Here is a 15,651-nt window from a genome sequence, read left to right as displayed (position 1 = left end):
CCTTTTCGGGGCAGCCGAGGGCATTATCAGTCACTATTGACCGTGATTACTCTCGTTTTTTATAAACCCACGTAAACTGCTCCGCTTGCATACATATGATATCATAATCAGACATCAATCTTTGGATATATGTACATCATTGCCGGAAAAGTTGAATAGTAATCTAAATGAATAGGAGGGTTTGTTTAATTTTTTATCACAACAATTCTAATATTCCTCGTCTATATTTTATTTTTCAATTATGTAAAGCAATTTTTAGATAATAAAGTATAGATTACATTTATCTATAATCCAAAATATTTAAGAAATAAGGTATCATTTAAAAATATTTATCGGGATATAAATACGGGTTGGTCACGTGATCAAATTCCATAAAGCCCGAAGGGCTTTATGGAAAATTTGATCATGTACCAACCCGTATTTATATCCCGATAAATATTTTAAAATGATACCTTATTACTTATATTTACATTTTTGGTCGGTAACATTGCTGAATTGTGTTAACAACACGTTTCCATACATTTCAAATTGTTGACGTCCACAACGAAGCGTCACAGATGTTCAAAATGACGACAACACAAAACAAAGTTCTATAAAATGAAGAACTGTTTTAATTATTAAGACGCTAGAAAGCAAGTATATCAACATATACTTATACATTAACTCGGGAGTATATAATGGAAAACTCTTCCATATGTCTAATTTTAGGGGGTGGGGGAATTATGATTTAAACGGGGATGCGCAGTGTTACACTTAGAGTTGTGATGCGTTTTGACTTTTGAAAAGTGAAGACGTTGAAGACCGACTTTGAAAGATATTCTGTGGATGTTACGGAGTTAACAGAAGACTGAGATGGAGGAACATGAAGAACAGGGCGGCAGTCGTCAGGTGTAGGCAAATTATTTATAGACAGGACCGAGGACGCAGCTCAGATGAATCTCCGGAAAGAACTGAACATCGCAGAGAATGTGGAACTGCACGAAGGTAAGGGACGGTTTGGATTTGAATATGTAATTGTTGATAAACATGAGCTCACTGAACGCTTCTTTTGACTCGATAATTTTTTGTAATAGGTTTTTAACGACGCCTCGCTTCGATGTCCCGACATAAACTTGCTGCTGTGGCACGGAAGCAGTGTGGTGTGTAGGTCTTAATGCACTTTGACGACTTATCGGCCATACATCCTGTGAATGACCTTTTTGCTAAAGCCTAATGTCATCGTCTAGCAGTAGGTACAATTCCGCATCACCGATGACCAGGGTGAAGTTGTAGCAGACGAAATTTTAGACATACATTAGGCCTAGTAGGCTAGTAACTAAAGACATTGTTTACAGTTATGCTTTTATCAATTATTGATGAAAGTCCACTGCTTGGAATACAAATAAAACCGTAAATACATTTTGTGGTGTTGATTTCATCTATTGAAAGATTTCTGTAGTAAGTGAGAGCGATTGCTAGATGTGTATTGCCTTAGTAAAAGTAGTACCTGTTACCTACTTTTAACAAATGTTCATACGCACAGCCGTGACCTCTGTTGACCCCGTAGTAGATTTATCCAGAAATAAATACGTATTGCTCGTAATAGTGTTATGTAGGAGAAAACAGTTGCAAATGTAAATATAAGTAAATATCCACACAAGCAATAGTATAATAAAGAAAAATCAGGACACCGAAAATAACTCAACCGGTTTTATTTTCAATCTTCAACGGATATGGCAATATTGCTTAGCTACACATGTTATCAAGAATTTAATTATGGCGTCAAAAGCGCCAAATTCTATGTACGTTTAACAAAGATCATTGTGACGTCATAATATTACGTTATGAAGTATTACGGGAATTTTAAAAAAAACTGATTTTTTATTTAATTTTTTAAATTTTTTTTATATCTGACCTATGTATTAACAAGCAAATAAAACAGTTTTATAATGGAATGCAAGTTTGTATCCTCAAATAAACAGCTTTTCTTTTTGTATTCCTTATAAGACTGATTCGTTATCTTCACTTTTCGTTAGGATAACGTGTGACCATTTCATATAAATCTAGGAGGGTCATACAAGATATACACTGCATTTGAAATATCTTATATAAAGCACAGATTGCAATGGATAATATTTCTTCACTTTTAGTTTTGTTTATTCAAGAGTTCAACATTTAACGTTATGATTTATTATATTCCACCTACGATATACAGCGGAAGCAATGATTATTGGTGTAACCCTATCATAATAAAAGTTTTTGATATACAAGTGTCCTAGTTTTATACTTTCAAGCCATCACATCGGTCTCTTTTATCTCTATCATCGATATATAGTGAAATTAATTCCACAAAAGTTTAGACAGGCCCCTACACTGATTTCTAAAACTGCGTCGATTCTGTCTCCTGCTCAAATCCACTCATGCATTGCTTCGATCTTTCTTCGTATTCTTTCCTGAAAACACCAAACCATGATCATTAATGGATGATATGATATAAGAAATAATTCAAATCATGGACTATGATTCAATCTATCTATTCTTTACACAAGTTGACAGTAACTCTAATGGGCAATTATTTACAAAGAAGAAATTATTCGAATCCTAGACAGTAGCAGATTTAAAGGGGGTTATGGGGTAGCAACCTCCACTCTTTTAGTTCAACATATTTAATAAAAATGTCATTTTTTGTAATATCGAGACCTTGAACCCCCTTTAACGATGAAAAGGTACAAACTTGGGTTGTACCCCCTCCCATGGAAATGTTCTGGGTCCGCCCTTATAACTCAAGATATTCATTATGTATACAAGTTCACTGTAACTCTACAATGTCATTATGTATGATGGTTGTTAATTCAAACATATCCAAAATTGACATGTTCCTACGTTGTGTAGTTTTTGCCGTCTTCAATGGTTTCGGGCAGCATTTTATGTAGAGTTTCCGGTAGAATCAAAGTGAGGCCCGCAGCAATGAGACACGCCCCTCCGAATATCACCAGCGGTATAGCAGTTCCGGAGGTTTTACCAACTAAATCAGCCTGTATATCAAGTAAATCAGCCTCTATATCAAGTCAACTAAATCAGCCTGTATATCAAGTAAATCAGCCTGTATATCAACTAAATCAGCCTGTATATCAACTACATCAGCCTGTATATCAACTAAATCAGCCTGTATATCAAGTAAATCAGCCTGTACATGTATATCAACTAAATCAGTCTGTATATCAAGTAAATCAGCCTGTACATGTATATCAACTAAATCAGCCTGTATATCAAGTAAATCAGCCTGTATATCAACTAAATCAGCCTGTATATCAACTAAATCAGTCTGTATATCAAGTAAAATGTTTAACAACAATTAGAAACTTCATGAAAGGCGAATATTACGAATAGTGATCAATCTCATGACTCCTATAAGCAATACATATTACGCAGTACGGTTAAGGTAATAGTAATTTTGCCGATAATATGCAATTGAAAAACAGTTTTCAGGACGAGTGGAACATTTTAGAACTTTACTTATATTGGATCAATATATGATGGACTAAAAATACCTATTCAATACGATTACATTCTATAATCAAACTGATCACGTGATTAGGTGTCACGTGGTTTTTAGCATTTCAGAAGCATTCGACGATATTTGACGGTTGGTTATAGCCGATAAATGGCCTTTGTTTCCAGTTCACCGTGGCGGAGATAAAACCTTGGCAGATTTTTTCTAAACAGTTTGCGTCTAATTGTCATATTAACTTTTTACCGAAAATTGCGTGTGATGCAGAAAGTAAAATCGAAAACCTAAATGTAGGCATGATATGCTTTATGAATAGTTTGTTTACAGGGAACATTTTTAGTATATATTATTTAAACGTTGAGAGCCCGGGCCTCAACAAACTAATTCAGTTTAAATGTACACTATATAATACAAATCACGTACATTTGAATTCACCAGTACTCATTTTTCTGATATATATATATATATATATATATATATATATATATATATATATATACCTGATCGTTACATGTATAACCTTAGTACAGGAGATACAGAAATGTTTTACCGTGTCTGCAATAAACGGTGAAATCATTCCGCCCACACGGGCCCAGCACGAACTGGATCCCATACCAGCGTTCCTTATGGATGTGGGGAAAAGTTCGGCGGACAGGATGTAGATTGTAGCGAATGCTGCTGTAGCGAACATTTTCCCAACCATCGCTAAAGCTGTCGTGAGTGGCTGCAGATCTGAAGAACAAAGGGTATATGTATCTTATCAGTTTAGGCACATCTATTTATAATATCATCAAAGGATTCGACCACCAAACCACAAGATATGTCTCAGGTTTGAAAATAAAAGTTTGATGATAAATGTTACCTTGGGTTTGTGATTTAGGAAAAGTTTATCTTTCTGAAAAAAATATATAATATGATTGTCTTATACCAAGCCATCGAAAAATGGATATTTATTGTCACTTTCACTTTAGCGTCAATCTAATTAGTAAGTCCTAGCATGTATTGCTCTATGAATATAAGATATGTATAGGCACTATTATGTAGGAATGTAATTAACATACAATATAACCCTAGGTGTAATTGATTGCATATTACGTATTTTGCTATCATAATATTTACAAATATTGCCTAGCAGAGTAATGTTATTATGAATAAAAACTACATCAACGGTTACATCAATTGTTCCTTACTGTTTCTTATCCTTAAATACTTTAAAGTTTCAAATTATACGCTAGCTTAGCCGAAAGTCAGTTTATCATATAACTGTACACCGTTTATTTAGCGCGTCCTGTCATATCAAATTTCCACAAGAAACACTCTCAACTGAAATCAGACGTAAATGAGACCGCTGACTTTTGACGCCGACCTTAGATTTCTATCAAAAAATGCAATTATCTTCCTGCAATTTCAGTACTGTCACCGGGATGCATATAAAGCATAAGCAATACAAACTAGAGAGTTGGGCAAACACGGACCCCGGACTATCTAGTTATTCATAGATTCCAAGTTTCCAACATGATTTAAAAATTCATACATTCATTATATTCAAAATATTTAACGTACATTACAGTTTTAACTATCTATAGTACTCAATAATAGGTATTCCTGCATGCATGGTATAGTTTAGGCTTCATGTGTCATCACACGAACAGGTAATATTTTGTTCATAACAATAATAGAAGGGGTCCATACCATACCTATTCCTAATGAAAAATACAAGGGGTTTTATTAGAGGGTTGTATGGTATGGTTCCCTAATATTATTATTACAAACAAAATTGAGGTTCCTGTGGTGTCGTATACAAAATATATCAACCACATAATTCAATCCATGAACTTTCGATCATTGGTACTTTCTTCAGACTGGTAATTCCTTAATTCATTAAAAATGGTATAATTGCCATAGTTAATTGGTTTTGAAAGTTTATTACATCGACACTTCAACAATCGATGTACAAATGTATATTACCGGAAGTTTTCTATATCGCTTCTTTTATATCCCGGTGAGGGAAATTATGTGGAAAATGATGTTCCTAGTTTAGTAGCGCCTACTAAACTAGGAACATAATTTTCCATAACAGTAAGTCGGCGATCCCTTTCATTTACATCAATGCTGGAACATGTACGTATACGCATGTAACACATAGGCGCCTGGGACAAGGATATTGCACTATAACCTATATGTAAACAATGGAGGAAATTCGAACCACGCATAAATATTTCTCTCTGATCTAAGGTGCCTCTTTATGTATTTTGTCATGTTCCAGGAAGCTTAAATACACGTGTCATTATCACAAAACACTAATTTATCCACGTTTTAAAAAGTGTCTTGTCCCACTGATTCATAATATATAAGAAGGCTTGCAACTCAATCTACCCCTTTTTGTACCCCATGACAGATATTTGTCGATTAAAAGTTATTTACACTGCTTACCAGTCAGTTTCTGGGCCCCATTCACTCCCAGTAATTCTTCTTTGATAATTAAAATCCTCTAATAACAGCTGTCTATCCGTTGTATATTTTTTATAATTTTTTTTCTGTCCAGAGGCATCTCATTCAAATCTCTAATCTCGGAAGTGCGTAAACAGTACAAAACTTGAAACGGAATAAGGGATATCCAAATTAATCTCGAGTTCTGAAAGGATATGTAAACCCCAAAGGACATCGAGAGTATTGGCGCTCTATCTAACAACAGCCTAAATTATCAAGGTTTTATGAATTCCAAAACAATGCGACATAAAAAGAAATAAGAACAAAATAAAATAGGTACCCAGAAGTTAATGAGGGGGTAAAGGGCCGGTTCCTACCACTTTTCCCCCACTAGGATCACCCCAGCCATGAGTACTCTGTCTCGATCGCGTTAACGAAGTAAACCGTAGTCAATATCTGTATGCAAAGAACGGCTTCAATAGGTATGAAACGAGTCAAATTAAATTGTTAATTTGAATTTATTATACTTGAATTAATGATATCCCCGTACAAACCTTTTCCTCCAAAATTGACCGTGAAAATAGTGCTCAGGCAAGCTGTACCACCTGCAGCCATATATATAAAATGGCTCTTTTTTCTGCCAATTCTATCAACTGACAATAGGGGTAGAACGTTTCCAGGAAACTCTACCAGCACAACCAGGAGGAAGTTAATGTAATAATCTCCATACAGGATCCCAGTGTTCAGGGAAAGTCCATAGACAACCATGCTCGCCACCATCCTGAGAAAATCAAGATTATGTATCAAAATCCATCTCTGATTGATTGATTGATTATTGTTTTACGTCCCTCTTGAGAATATTTCACTCATATGGAGACGTACACTAGTTTCTTTGAATATATGCATCTTTTGAAAAAAGTGATATTTTTCAAAATAATTTCCCTAGCCTCAATCTTTGCTCCTCAAGAAAACATTAACTGCTGTGAGGGAGAAACTTCAAAAGTATTGATCTACAACGTATGCCAGAAGTGATGTAAATGAAAGGTCCAAGTGAACTTTTGTAAATGAAAGGAGAACATCAATGGCAAAACCTTTCCCACATCAACACTTTGCTCGACCATTCCTCACGATAAATTGATGAATAGACGTTTTGACATCATAGAAAATTTCATCATCAATAAATCTGGTGAGAAAAACATTCGTATCGCGTTATCGATCCTTCAGAAATTACTTTGTTAAACACCAATCTGATTTTATGCAAAATCATTTCCCTACATGTCGGATTTGAAAATCGATCGGGCTTTAAATTTTATCAAACATTACTAGTATAGATATTACCAATTATAAAATATGATGATGGTTCTTATTCCAAGACGACGGTGGGAGAATAGCAACCATATCTTGCCAGTTTCTTTCTTCTCAATGGTCACCTCCTCCAATATCTTTGAAGAGATTTCTCTTTTATTGTATTTGGCAGCTTTTTCAATCAAACGAACGGCCTCCTTTGTTCTTCCGGTACTAAATAACCAGCGTGGCGATTCAGGAATGAAGCTATGGAAATAAATTGCAGAATATTAAAATGAAAGTAATCACTCCATATAGATGGCAAATACCAGATAGTAATTGTCAGGTGTTGATAGACGATTCGATGTACGTATTCCATAAATTCAACAGTAATATATGTTCCCTTAGAACTTGGTCAACTTTACTAAAGCTGCTCAGTGCTCCTAATTTTGTATGAACGGTGAAGATAACGAACAGTGATCATTCTCATAACTCCTATAGGCAATACTAAACATGGATCTCTCAACACACCAGAGGTGGGATCAAGTGCCTAGGAGGAGTGAGCATCCATTATGAGATCCATAATCGTTTGTGGATTACCCATTGGAAGCATGTCCTATATTTTTCCATATAAAGCATTGATTGGCAAGCCAAAAATTTAAGATGTAGTCATTTTAGTGCGAAGTATAATTTTTTTTCATTTGGGCTTGTATCCACTGATAGGTATCGCCTCTCACTCAGCTTTGTGATTCTGGCTCAAGTTAAAATAAAAAGTAATGACTCTAAATAGATGACTTTTGCGTGTAAAATACGAGGACACAAATGTAAGTTGTTGATAGACGACTCTGACTTCATTTCTATGTACTCTGTAAAATCAATAGCAATATTTCTAGAACTGTTTTCAGTTTCATTAAAGCTAATCAATCCTTTGCTTTTGTTGTACACTTCAGATGTTTGCAACCTCCACAGTGGTCTAGAGGTTCGAGCGTTTGCCCCGTATGCGGAAGACCGGGGTTCGAATCCCGGTTGCAACAAAGCTAAGTTGTAAAACGAGTTAGTGACAGTTCCATCGCCAAACGCTCGGCATCTGGTGTGAATATCACGGGTCCTCCGAGATAACCTTAAAAACGGATGTCCCTGTCACAGTAGGTATAGCACGCTAAAGAAACCTCAGTGGCCGTAAGCGCCGAGAAAAGGCCTAAATTTGAAACCCTTCACTGGTGACGTCTCTATATGAGTGAAAAATTTGCGAGAGAGACGTTAAGCGAGATACAATAAATCAATCGATCAGATCGTCACCCAACTCTTAACTTTGTAATAATCATGGGACTTTCAGCTTAATCATTGTTCGTTATTTTCACCTTTTCAAACAACATACCACCACAGGATAATGTTGATTGCAAACGGGAGAGCCATAGCAATGATGATCCAAAACCAATCCCTGACAACATAAGAGACACAGATAAAGTATAGCCCTCCGAGTGGTCCAAAGAAACCAAAGATCAAGGATGCGTATTTCCTCGCGGAAGGGCCGACCCATTCCATTCCTAGAAATAAATGTAAAACCACAATGTACTTTGAAATAATAGAATAAAACTAATATCCTACACAGTAAGTAATAGAATCTGTAACGCTCACTATTCTACAAACCTAAAACATAGGTCGTCATAAACAACCCGACGCACGCTGCTCCAGTACAAAAGCGGATCAGTACAAACATAACGAAATTATAGGAGAAAGCCAATGCAAGAGATGTCACAAGCTCTGCCAGGATTCCAATCAAAAGCGTCTTCCGACGGCCAAAACTGAAAAGTATAGAGGTGTCATAAATTGATGAAAAGGTGTAGATAGCGAAGAGAGATCCATCTCATTAATGTTTTTTTTAAGCAAAAATAAAAATAGCGGATGCAAGGACCTCTGGAAATACCAAAAATGGGATCAGGTGCATAAGAGGAGTAAATGTTTTCTGTCTACCGGTCACACCCACCGTGAACCCTATATCTAGGACATACAAGCGGAGTAACCTGTAGTTAAAAGCAATGTATATCGAACGGCTGAACAATTGATATGAAACATGTCAGACAGCATTTGACTCGATGCGAAGTCGTATAGGTAGAATGGGTAAAACTTAAGAGGTAAGATCAGGTACATAAGAGGAGTAAGCAGCCCCTGTCGAACTGCCATACCCACTGTGAGTCCCATGTCCAAATCAGGTAAACGGAGTGATCCGTTGTCAAAATCATTGTGCATAGAACGGCCCAACAGTCGGTATGAAACACAACAGACACAATGATATGTTGTATTGGCAGGAATATCCAAGGTCCGTGTTTGCCCCATTCTTTATCCCTTATAAGACTTATGGAGATTGATCACCCATCGTTATTTTCACTTTTCATAAATGGATCCCACATTCATATTGCAAAACACAACTTCTGTCAACAACACGAAAACCTGAAAATAGTATACTATTAGCCAGCGAAGCTCGCGTCGCGAAGTGACATAACGAGGTCGCGCCAATGATTACACATATGAATCACGTGATTTGCTCTTCATCAGCTGATAAAAGATGAGTATTACCCATAATGCTTCTGGAAAAATGTCGCCGTCACTGCGGTATACTTCATTGACAATCCCGTAATTAATATAATTAGATTGTTTAGAAAGTACCATCAATGTTTTTAAATTCCAGATAAGCTTTCTCATAGCTTCAAACCTTTTGCTTTTACTTGGTTTGAGAGAAGAAGAAAAAATATTGCAGCTAATATGACGTCACAATGTACCTGTTTACATCCACCGCGTTATATTTCTCGCGTTAAATGATGAGGCGGGTAAAATGTCTATAAGTCGTGTTGCAAGATGTTAATGTGTTTCATTCGTCTCAACGGTCACACCGTACATCATATTATTGAGGTTTATACGATCTTTTAGTTACCTGAAAAGCGTACATACAGCATTGATCTCTGATTATGAAAGGATAACTTGAAACTTTGCATTCTTAAAATTGCCATGATTTTTCATCGGAAATCATAAATGGAAGGTGAAGATCAGGTTCGTTATTCATTCTTTCATTCAATTTCTCTCACAAAACATTAGAAACGAACTTGAGCTTTCAAGATATGATGTAATATTCTAATACTAATAACATCCAGCAACATATTCAGTCAAAATATAATTCAAAAGCTTGATATTGAAAATATCCAGCCAAAAAGTAAATGCGCAAGATATGTTGTCTATGCCCTAACAATCATTATCTACTTACACGTCCGATATCATACCAAACATGAAGGAACCCGTCAAAACTCCGGCGAAGAAAATCGTTTTAGCTAGCGAAATTTTATATTTGTCATCACACACCAAATTTTCCTGAAAGCAGAAAATAATTTCATAACATTTTAATCTACCTTCAAATTCACCCCACTTCTTAAAACAGCTGATGCATTAAAAAGATAGATCACCCGTCATCAGCAGAAATACGAAATACTTATGACATCAACAGGTATTACTGGGGCGGGCATTTTCGTGTTTCATAGTAAGAAAACATGTACTACATTTTAACGTAAGAACTGCCACAAACCATAAACAATATTACACTAAATTGAATAATGAAAGTTAAAGATAACGAACAGCGATCAGTCTCAAAACTACTTTAAGCAATACAAAATAGAAAGTTGGGAAAAGACGGACACCTGGATATACCAGAGGTGGGATCAGGTGACTAGGAGAAGTAAGCATCCTCTGTCGACCGTTCACACCCACCATGATTCCTATATCTTGATCAGGTACGGGGAGTAATCCGTAGTCGAAATCAACGTGCCAAGAACGACCTAACAATAGGTATTTTTGATTGATTGCATCTTGTTTAACGTTTCTCGAGAATGTTACACTCATATGGAGACGTTACCAATTCCGGTGAAGGGCTTCAAATGTAGGCGTATGATCGGCGCTTACGGCCATTGAGCAGTGAAAATTCATTAGCATGTCACACCTACGGTGACACGGGACATCCGTTTTTAAAGTCATCTCCGAGAACCCATGACAATCACACCTGATACCGAGCGTTTGGCGATGAAACTGTAACTACCTGTTGCAACGAGTTAGGTCTGTCGTGCAATTGGAATGAAGTGATAAAATATGCATATTATATCATAACATATGGGTAGTTAGTATCACTTCAATGAAAAGGTGACAGTTAAATCTGATCTATAAATTTTCTAAGATACTTCCCGCTACACACACAGAGAATATAACCTATCTGTAATAATTTGCAGTCTGTGAAAGTTGTTGCTAAAACAAGTAACAGTATAACTTTTTCCTTTCATTTCTTTTGACGAGTTATAAATATTTTATGGACATTTAGCAAATGTGAAATCTGATTTTTATGCAATGGTATATATTGGATTTGAAAAAGATGAAAAGATAAGCAGAAGGAGTAAAACGCATTTCTTTATCGATTGTTTATCCTTTCTAGCGATGTTTGATAAACAGATGAGACGGAGATAACGAACAGCGATCAATTGCATAACTCCTATAAGGAATACAAACTTGAGATTTGGGCAAACACGGATCTAACTGTACTGAAAATGAGCATTATGTTCATTATCAAACGATGTGTTTTAAAGTTAGATTTTGGGACACATGGCGTTCGAGGTTTTATAAAAACGTTGAAATGTGCCGTTTTATGAGGGTGTATTCGAGACATATTCTATTTCAGTATTATTTTCAAATTCAAATACGGTATAAAATGAATTTTAGCGAGGATTTGATTTGAACATTACTAGCGAGAGTGATGAGATCGCTAGATTTGAATATCTGACAATTTATTTCATATTGGAGGTAATAAATATCTTCCTTGGAAATCATGAAGTCGCTAAGATTAGCTCTCGTTATATATATGTACCCATCATCTAAATTTGTGTTTCGTTAAAAATGCCACTTATACGTACAATGTAGTAAGCTTTCTTCACAATGGTCAACAAAATTTATTTATTGACATTCCTCGTCAGACAGTTACCTTCGTAACAAATGTATCGTGGAAAATATCCTTGCTGTAGACCCAAGATGAGCACTTTATCGTAGATGCGTTGATTGGTTGACTACTGTTGTCAAATTCCATCGGTGATTGGTTGATTTCGTAAATACTACACTGATCATACTCGCCGTCCTTATCTAAGGGGATGTACTTGTTAATTAGATCCGCATGTTGTGGTCCTTGAATTGCATAAGTATCGTTAGTAAGACCGGGAATCTGGCATCTGAAACGATTAATTAATTATCAGATGCACTGACATCCGTAGTGTAGTGGTTATGGCACTCGTGTATGGAAACCGGGAGTCCCAAGTTCGAATCGGGTAGGGGACATAAACATTATATCCTGTTCATAATGGAATATTGGTACACAAATATGGGAAGTTGGAGATGTTCAATAACATACTTACGAATCACTTTTGTAAGACTGTTGCATATTTGTTTTCGTCTTCGTTAGGATTGTGTTGAATAGACATGTGAAAACAATGATTGCTAATAGATATACCTTCGTCGATATATCTAAATGTTGAATTGACGGCCATAGCTAGATATTTTTCTCATGTAGAAACCTCTGAATCAATTCTGCCTTGTAATAAGATGCAACCAGGTCAGCTAATAAAGGAACACAATTTGTGTCCATGGAAATACATCAGACAGGCAGAATACCGAATTACCAAAGACTGTGACGATATTGTAAATGAGTAACTCCAGAACCTTTTTTATATGAACTTCCGAGTACTTGAGCCTAGAATCAGAATATTATTTGATAAAGTAATTTTGTGAATGAATGATCAATAGATATGAATGTTTTATTTTTCCATTTTCATCTCTGATGTCCAAAAGTTCAACTTTATTTAGCCTTTAAACAGTGTAGTTTATAGTTAATTATGGTATAAATTTTCATAAAATTTACTATACAAAGCATTTTGATTATTTTATTCGCTATTGTAGGAATTTTAATATTATAGTCATGCAGAAAAAAGTCTAATGAGAGGTGAAGATAACGAACAGTGATCGATCTCATAACTCCTATAAAGATGAAGATCTTATAACTCCTATAAAGGTGAAGATAACAAACAGTGGTCAATCTCATAACTCCTATAAAGGTGAAGATAACGAACAGTGATCAATCTCATAACTCCTATGAGCAATACAAGATAGATACATGTAGGTGGGCAAACATGGACCCCTGGACACACCAGGGGTGGGATCAGACAAACACGGACCCCTGGACACACCAGGGGTGGGATCAGACAAACACGGACCCCTGGACACACCAGGGATGGGATCAGACAATCACGGACCCCTAGACACATCAGGGGTTGGATCAGACAAACACGGACCCCTGGACACACCAGAGGTGGGATTAGACAAACACGGACCCCTGGACACACCAGGGGTGGGATCAGACAAACACGGACCCCTGGACACACCAGGGGTGGGATCAGACAAACACGGACCCCTAGACACACCAGGGGTGGGATCAGATGCCTAGGAGTACGCATCCCCTGTCAACCTGTCACACCCGACGTGAGCCCTATATTCTGATCAGGTAAACGGAGTAATAAATAAATTATTATGGAAAATACTTTGATAATATGAACAATGACATTATGATATCATGTAATAAAACTTGGTATGTAATAAATTACCATTATAAAATTTACTTAACTACAATAGTTGTATTAATGAATACGTAATAGATATTTATTTAAATATGCATGTTACAGTAAAACCCTTCAATTAGGACAACTCTTGAATGAAAATTTAAAAACCAAACATATGTTATTTAGAAATCAAACCTGTGATTCGGCAAACCTAACACAAAGACAGACAACACCATAGTGGGTCCCGTTAGCATCCATCCTACAATTAGTAGACCGTAATTTCGTCTTTGGTATGGACCAAATTCGCCTATCTCTTTGAAGATATCATCGAACTTCATCGTTTCTATATGGAATTTTCTGGAGCTGATTGACTTAATTATTGTCACCCTACAGACAAGAGTAAAGCAATTCACAAAACAGCTTGGTAAAAAAGATATTTGGTGAGATTGTTTATTCAACACGGTGATCTTAACTGATACGATGTGATCTTTTATCAAAATATAAGTCTCGCTGCACATACTTGCTACACAAATTTAGCGAACAGTTTGCAGCAAGGTTGCATCACTCATTTGTTGCACACGTCCGACACAAGGTATTCTGACAATTAAGTGATTTAACATAAATTGCAATTATGAACATTTTGAATAATTTCATGAAGTTACATTGCAAGTAATCTTTATCCCTCATGTAAAATACATACTAAATGAATATATGTAAAACTTATACAGTACCAATTTTGATGCACCAGATGAGCATTTCGACAAATAATGTCTCTTCAATGATGCTCAACCGAAATGTTTGAAATCCGAAATAACAATAAAGTTTTAGATCTAAATATAGCCAAAACAGCGTGCCAAACAAGTGGAGCCAAATTCGTCCAAGGATAAGAGCTATGCATGAGGGAGATAATCCTTAATTTTAAATGAATTTCTAAATTTTATAACAGCAATTAAATATACATCCGTATTTTCAAGCTAGTAACGAAGTACCTAGCTACTGGGCTGTAGAGACCCTCGGGGACTAACAGTCCACCAGCAGAGGCCTCGACCCAGGGGTCATAATGTAAAACTTATACATGTATATAACAATTTATTTATCAATAGATTGGGATCTTGCGTTAAAGAGCAAGAATCTCGTGCTGACTGGTCACATTTGTTCTGAAAAACGATTTCAAGTTTGCTAAAAGTTCTTTACAATTTTTTAGAATCCACATTTGATTAACACCACTTCTGGCATATGTAGTCGCACAGTAAGTTTGAAGTTTCTCCTTCATAGCTGTTAATATTTTCGTGAAGAGCAAAGATAGGGGCTTGGTAGAGCACTTACTGGATCCAGCAATGTATCTTTGTAAGGGTTTTTATGTAGTTTAAGAATCCAGTATAGGTACGGTAACTCATATTCATTCGACCCATTGACTGGGATATTGGATGTGTCTAAAACTGACGCATGGTTTTGAAGAACTTCATCTTTTGAAAGGGCAGTTGGAGTATAAGTACGATTACCGAAAGTGGAATTAATGCCAAGTTCGTTGAAAATACACGTTTAATAATGTGCCTCACAAACAAAGACAATGTTTTACTAGCTTTGTCAGCTGGAACCAAAACATATTCCTGATATAACCTATTTAATTCTTTTATCACTTCTGGTTTACTAAACACAGAAGGATAGATGGTACGTACTTTGGTTTTCATATGTGTAATGCGGGATTTTAATATCCCTCTTATGCTTTTAACCCATTCTGACAATGTATCAAGTTCTTCTTTTTCATATTTAGCCCATCGTCTGGTATAATCTTCGACAGAATTCATAATAGAG

The 15,651-nt window shown here is 36.0% G+C and overlaps 1 protein-coding gene and 1 long non-coding RNA gene across 2 annotated transcripts; one reads left to right on the top strand and one right to left on the bottom strand.

Moving 5' to 3' along the window:
* The first annotated feature begins 379 nt into the window (after positions 1 to 379).
* LOC125677120 (uncharacterized) lies at positions 380 to 1,400 on the top strand. The gene is made up of 2 exons (XR_007370949.2): positions 380 to 984; positions 1,074 to 1,400. It is a non-coding gene; the product is annotated as an uncharacterized LOC125677120 (long non-coding RNA).
* Positions 1,401 to 1,638: 238 nt separating this feature from the next.
* On the bottom strand, positions 1,639 to 14,223 carry LOC125677113 (organic cation transporter protein-like). Its single transcript, XM_048915088.2, has 10 exons — positions 14,032 to 14,223; positions 12,216 to 12,456; positions 10,464 to 10,567; positions 8,855 to 9,009; positions 8,583 to 8,751; positions 7,259 to 7,471; positions 6,475 to 6,701; positions 4,041 to 4,222; positions 2,863 to 3,014; positions 1,639 to 2,432 (listed from the first exon to the last, which is right to left on the bottom strand). Exons 1-10 carry the CDS (start codon positions 14,172 to 14,174, stop codon positions 2,360 to 2,362), a joined length of 1,659 nt encoding a protein of 552 aa, XP_048771045.2. The 5' UTR covers positions 14,175 to 14,223; the 3' UTR covers positions 1,639 to 2,359.
* Between the last annotated feature and the right edge of the window lie 1,428 nt (positions 14,224 to 15,651).

This window comes from Ostrea edulis, chromosome 3, assembly GCF_947568905.1.
Source record: "Ostrea edulis chromosome 3, xbOstEdul1.1, whole genome shotgun sequence".
NCBI lineage: Eukaryota > Metazoa > Mollusca > Bivalvia > Ostreida > Ostreidae > Ostrea > Ostrea edulis.
Note: the sequence above shows the minus strand (reverse complement) of the source record. Positions and strands in the feature narration are given on the sequence as shown.

Excerpts from the sequence above, each read along its gene's own strand:
- LOC125677113 (XM_048915088.2), bottom strand. The coding sequence starts at position 14,174 with ATGAAGTTCGATGATATCTTCAAAGAGATAGGCGAATTTGGTCCATAC. Across the intron at positions 12,457-14,031 it reads TTAGGTTTGCCGAATCACAG|ATGCCAGATTCCCGGTCTTA; the intron begins GTTTGATTTCTA and ends TAATCGTTTCAG. Across the intron at positions 4,223-6,474 it reads GGTCAATTTTGGAGGAAAAG|ATCTGCAGCCACTCACGACA; the intron begins GTTTGTACGGGG and ends TTTGTTCTTCAG.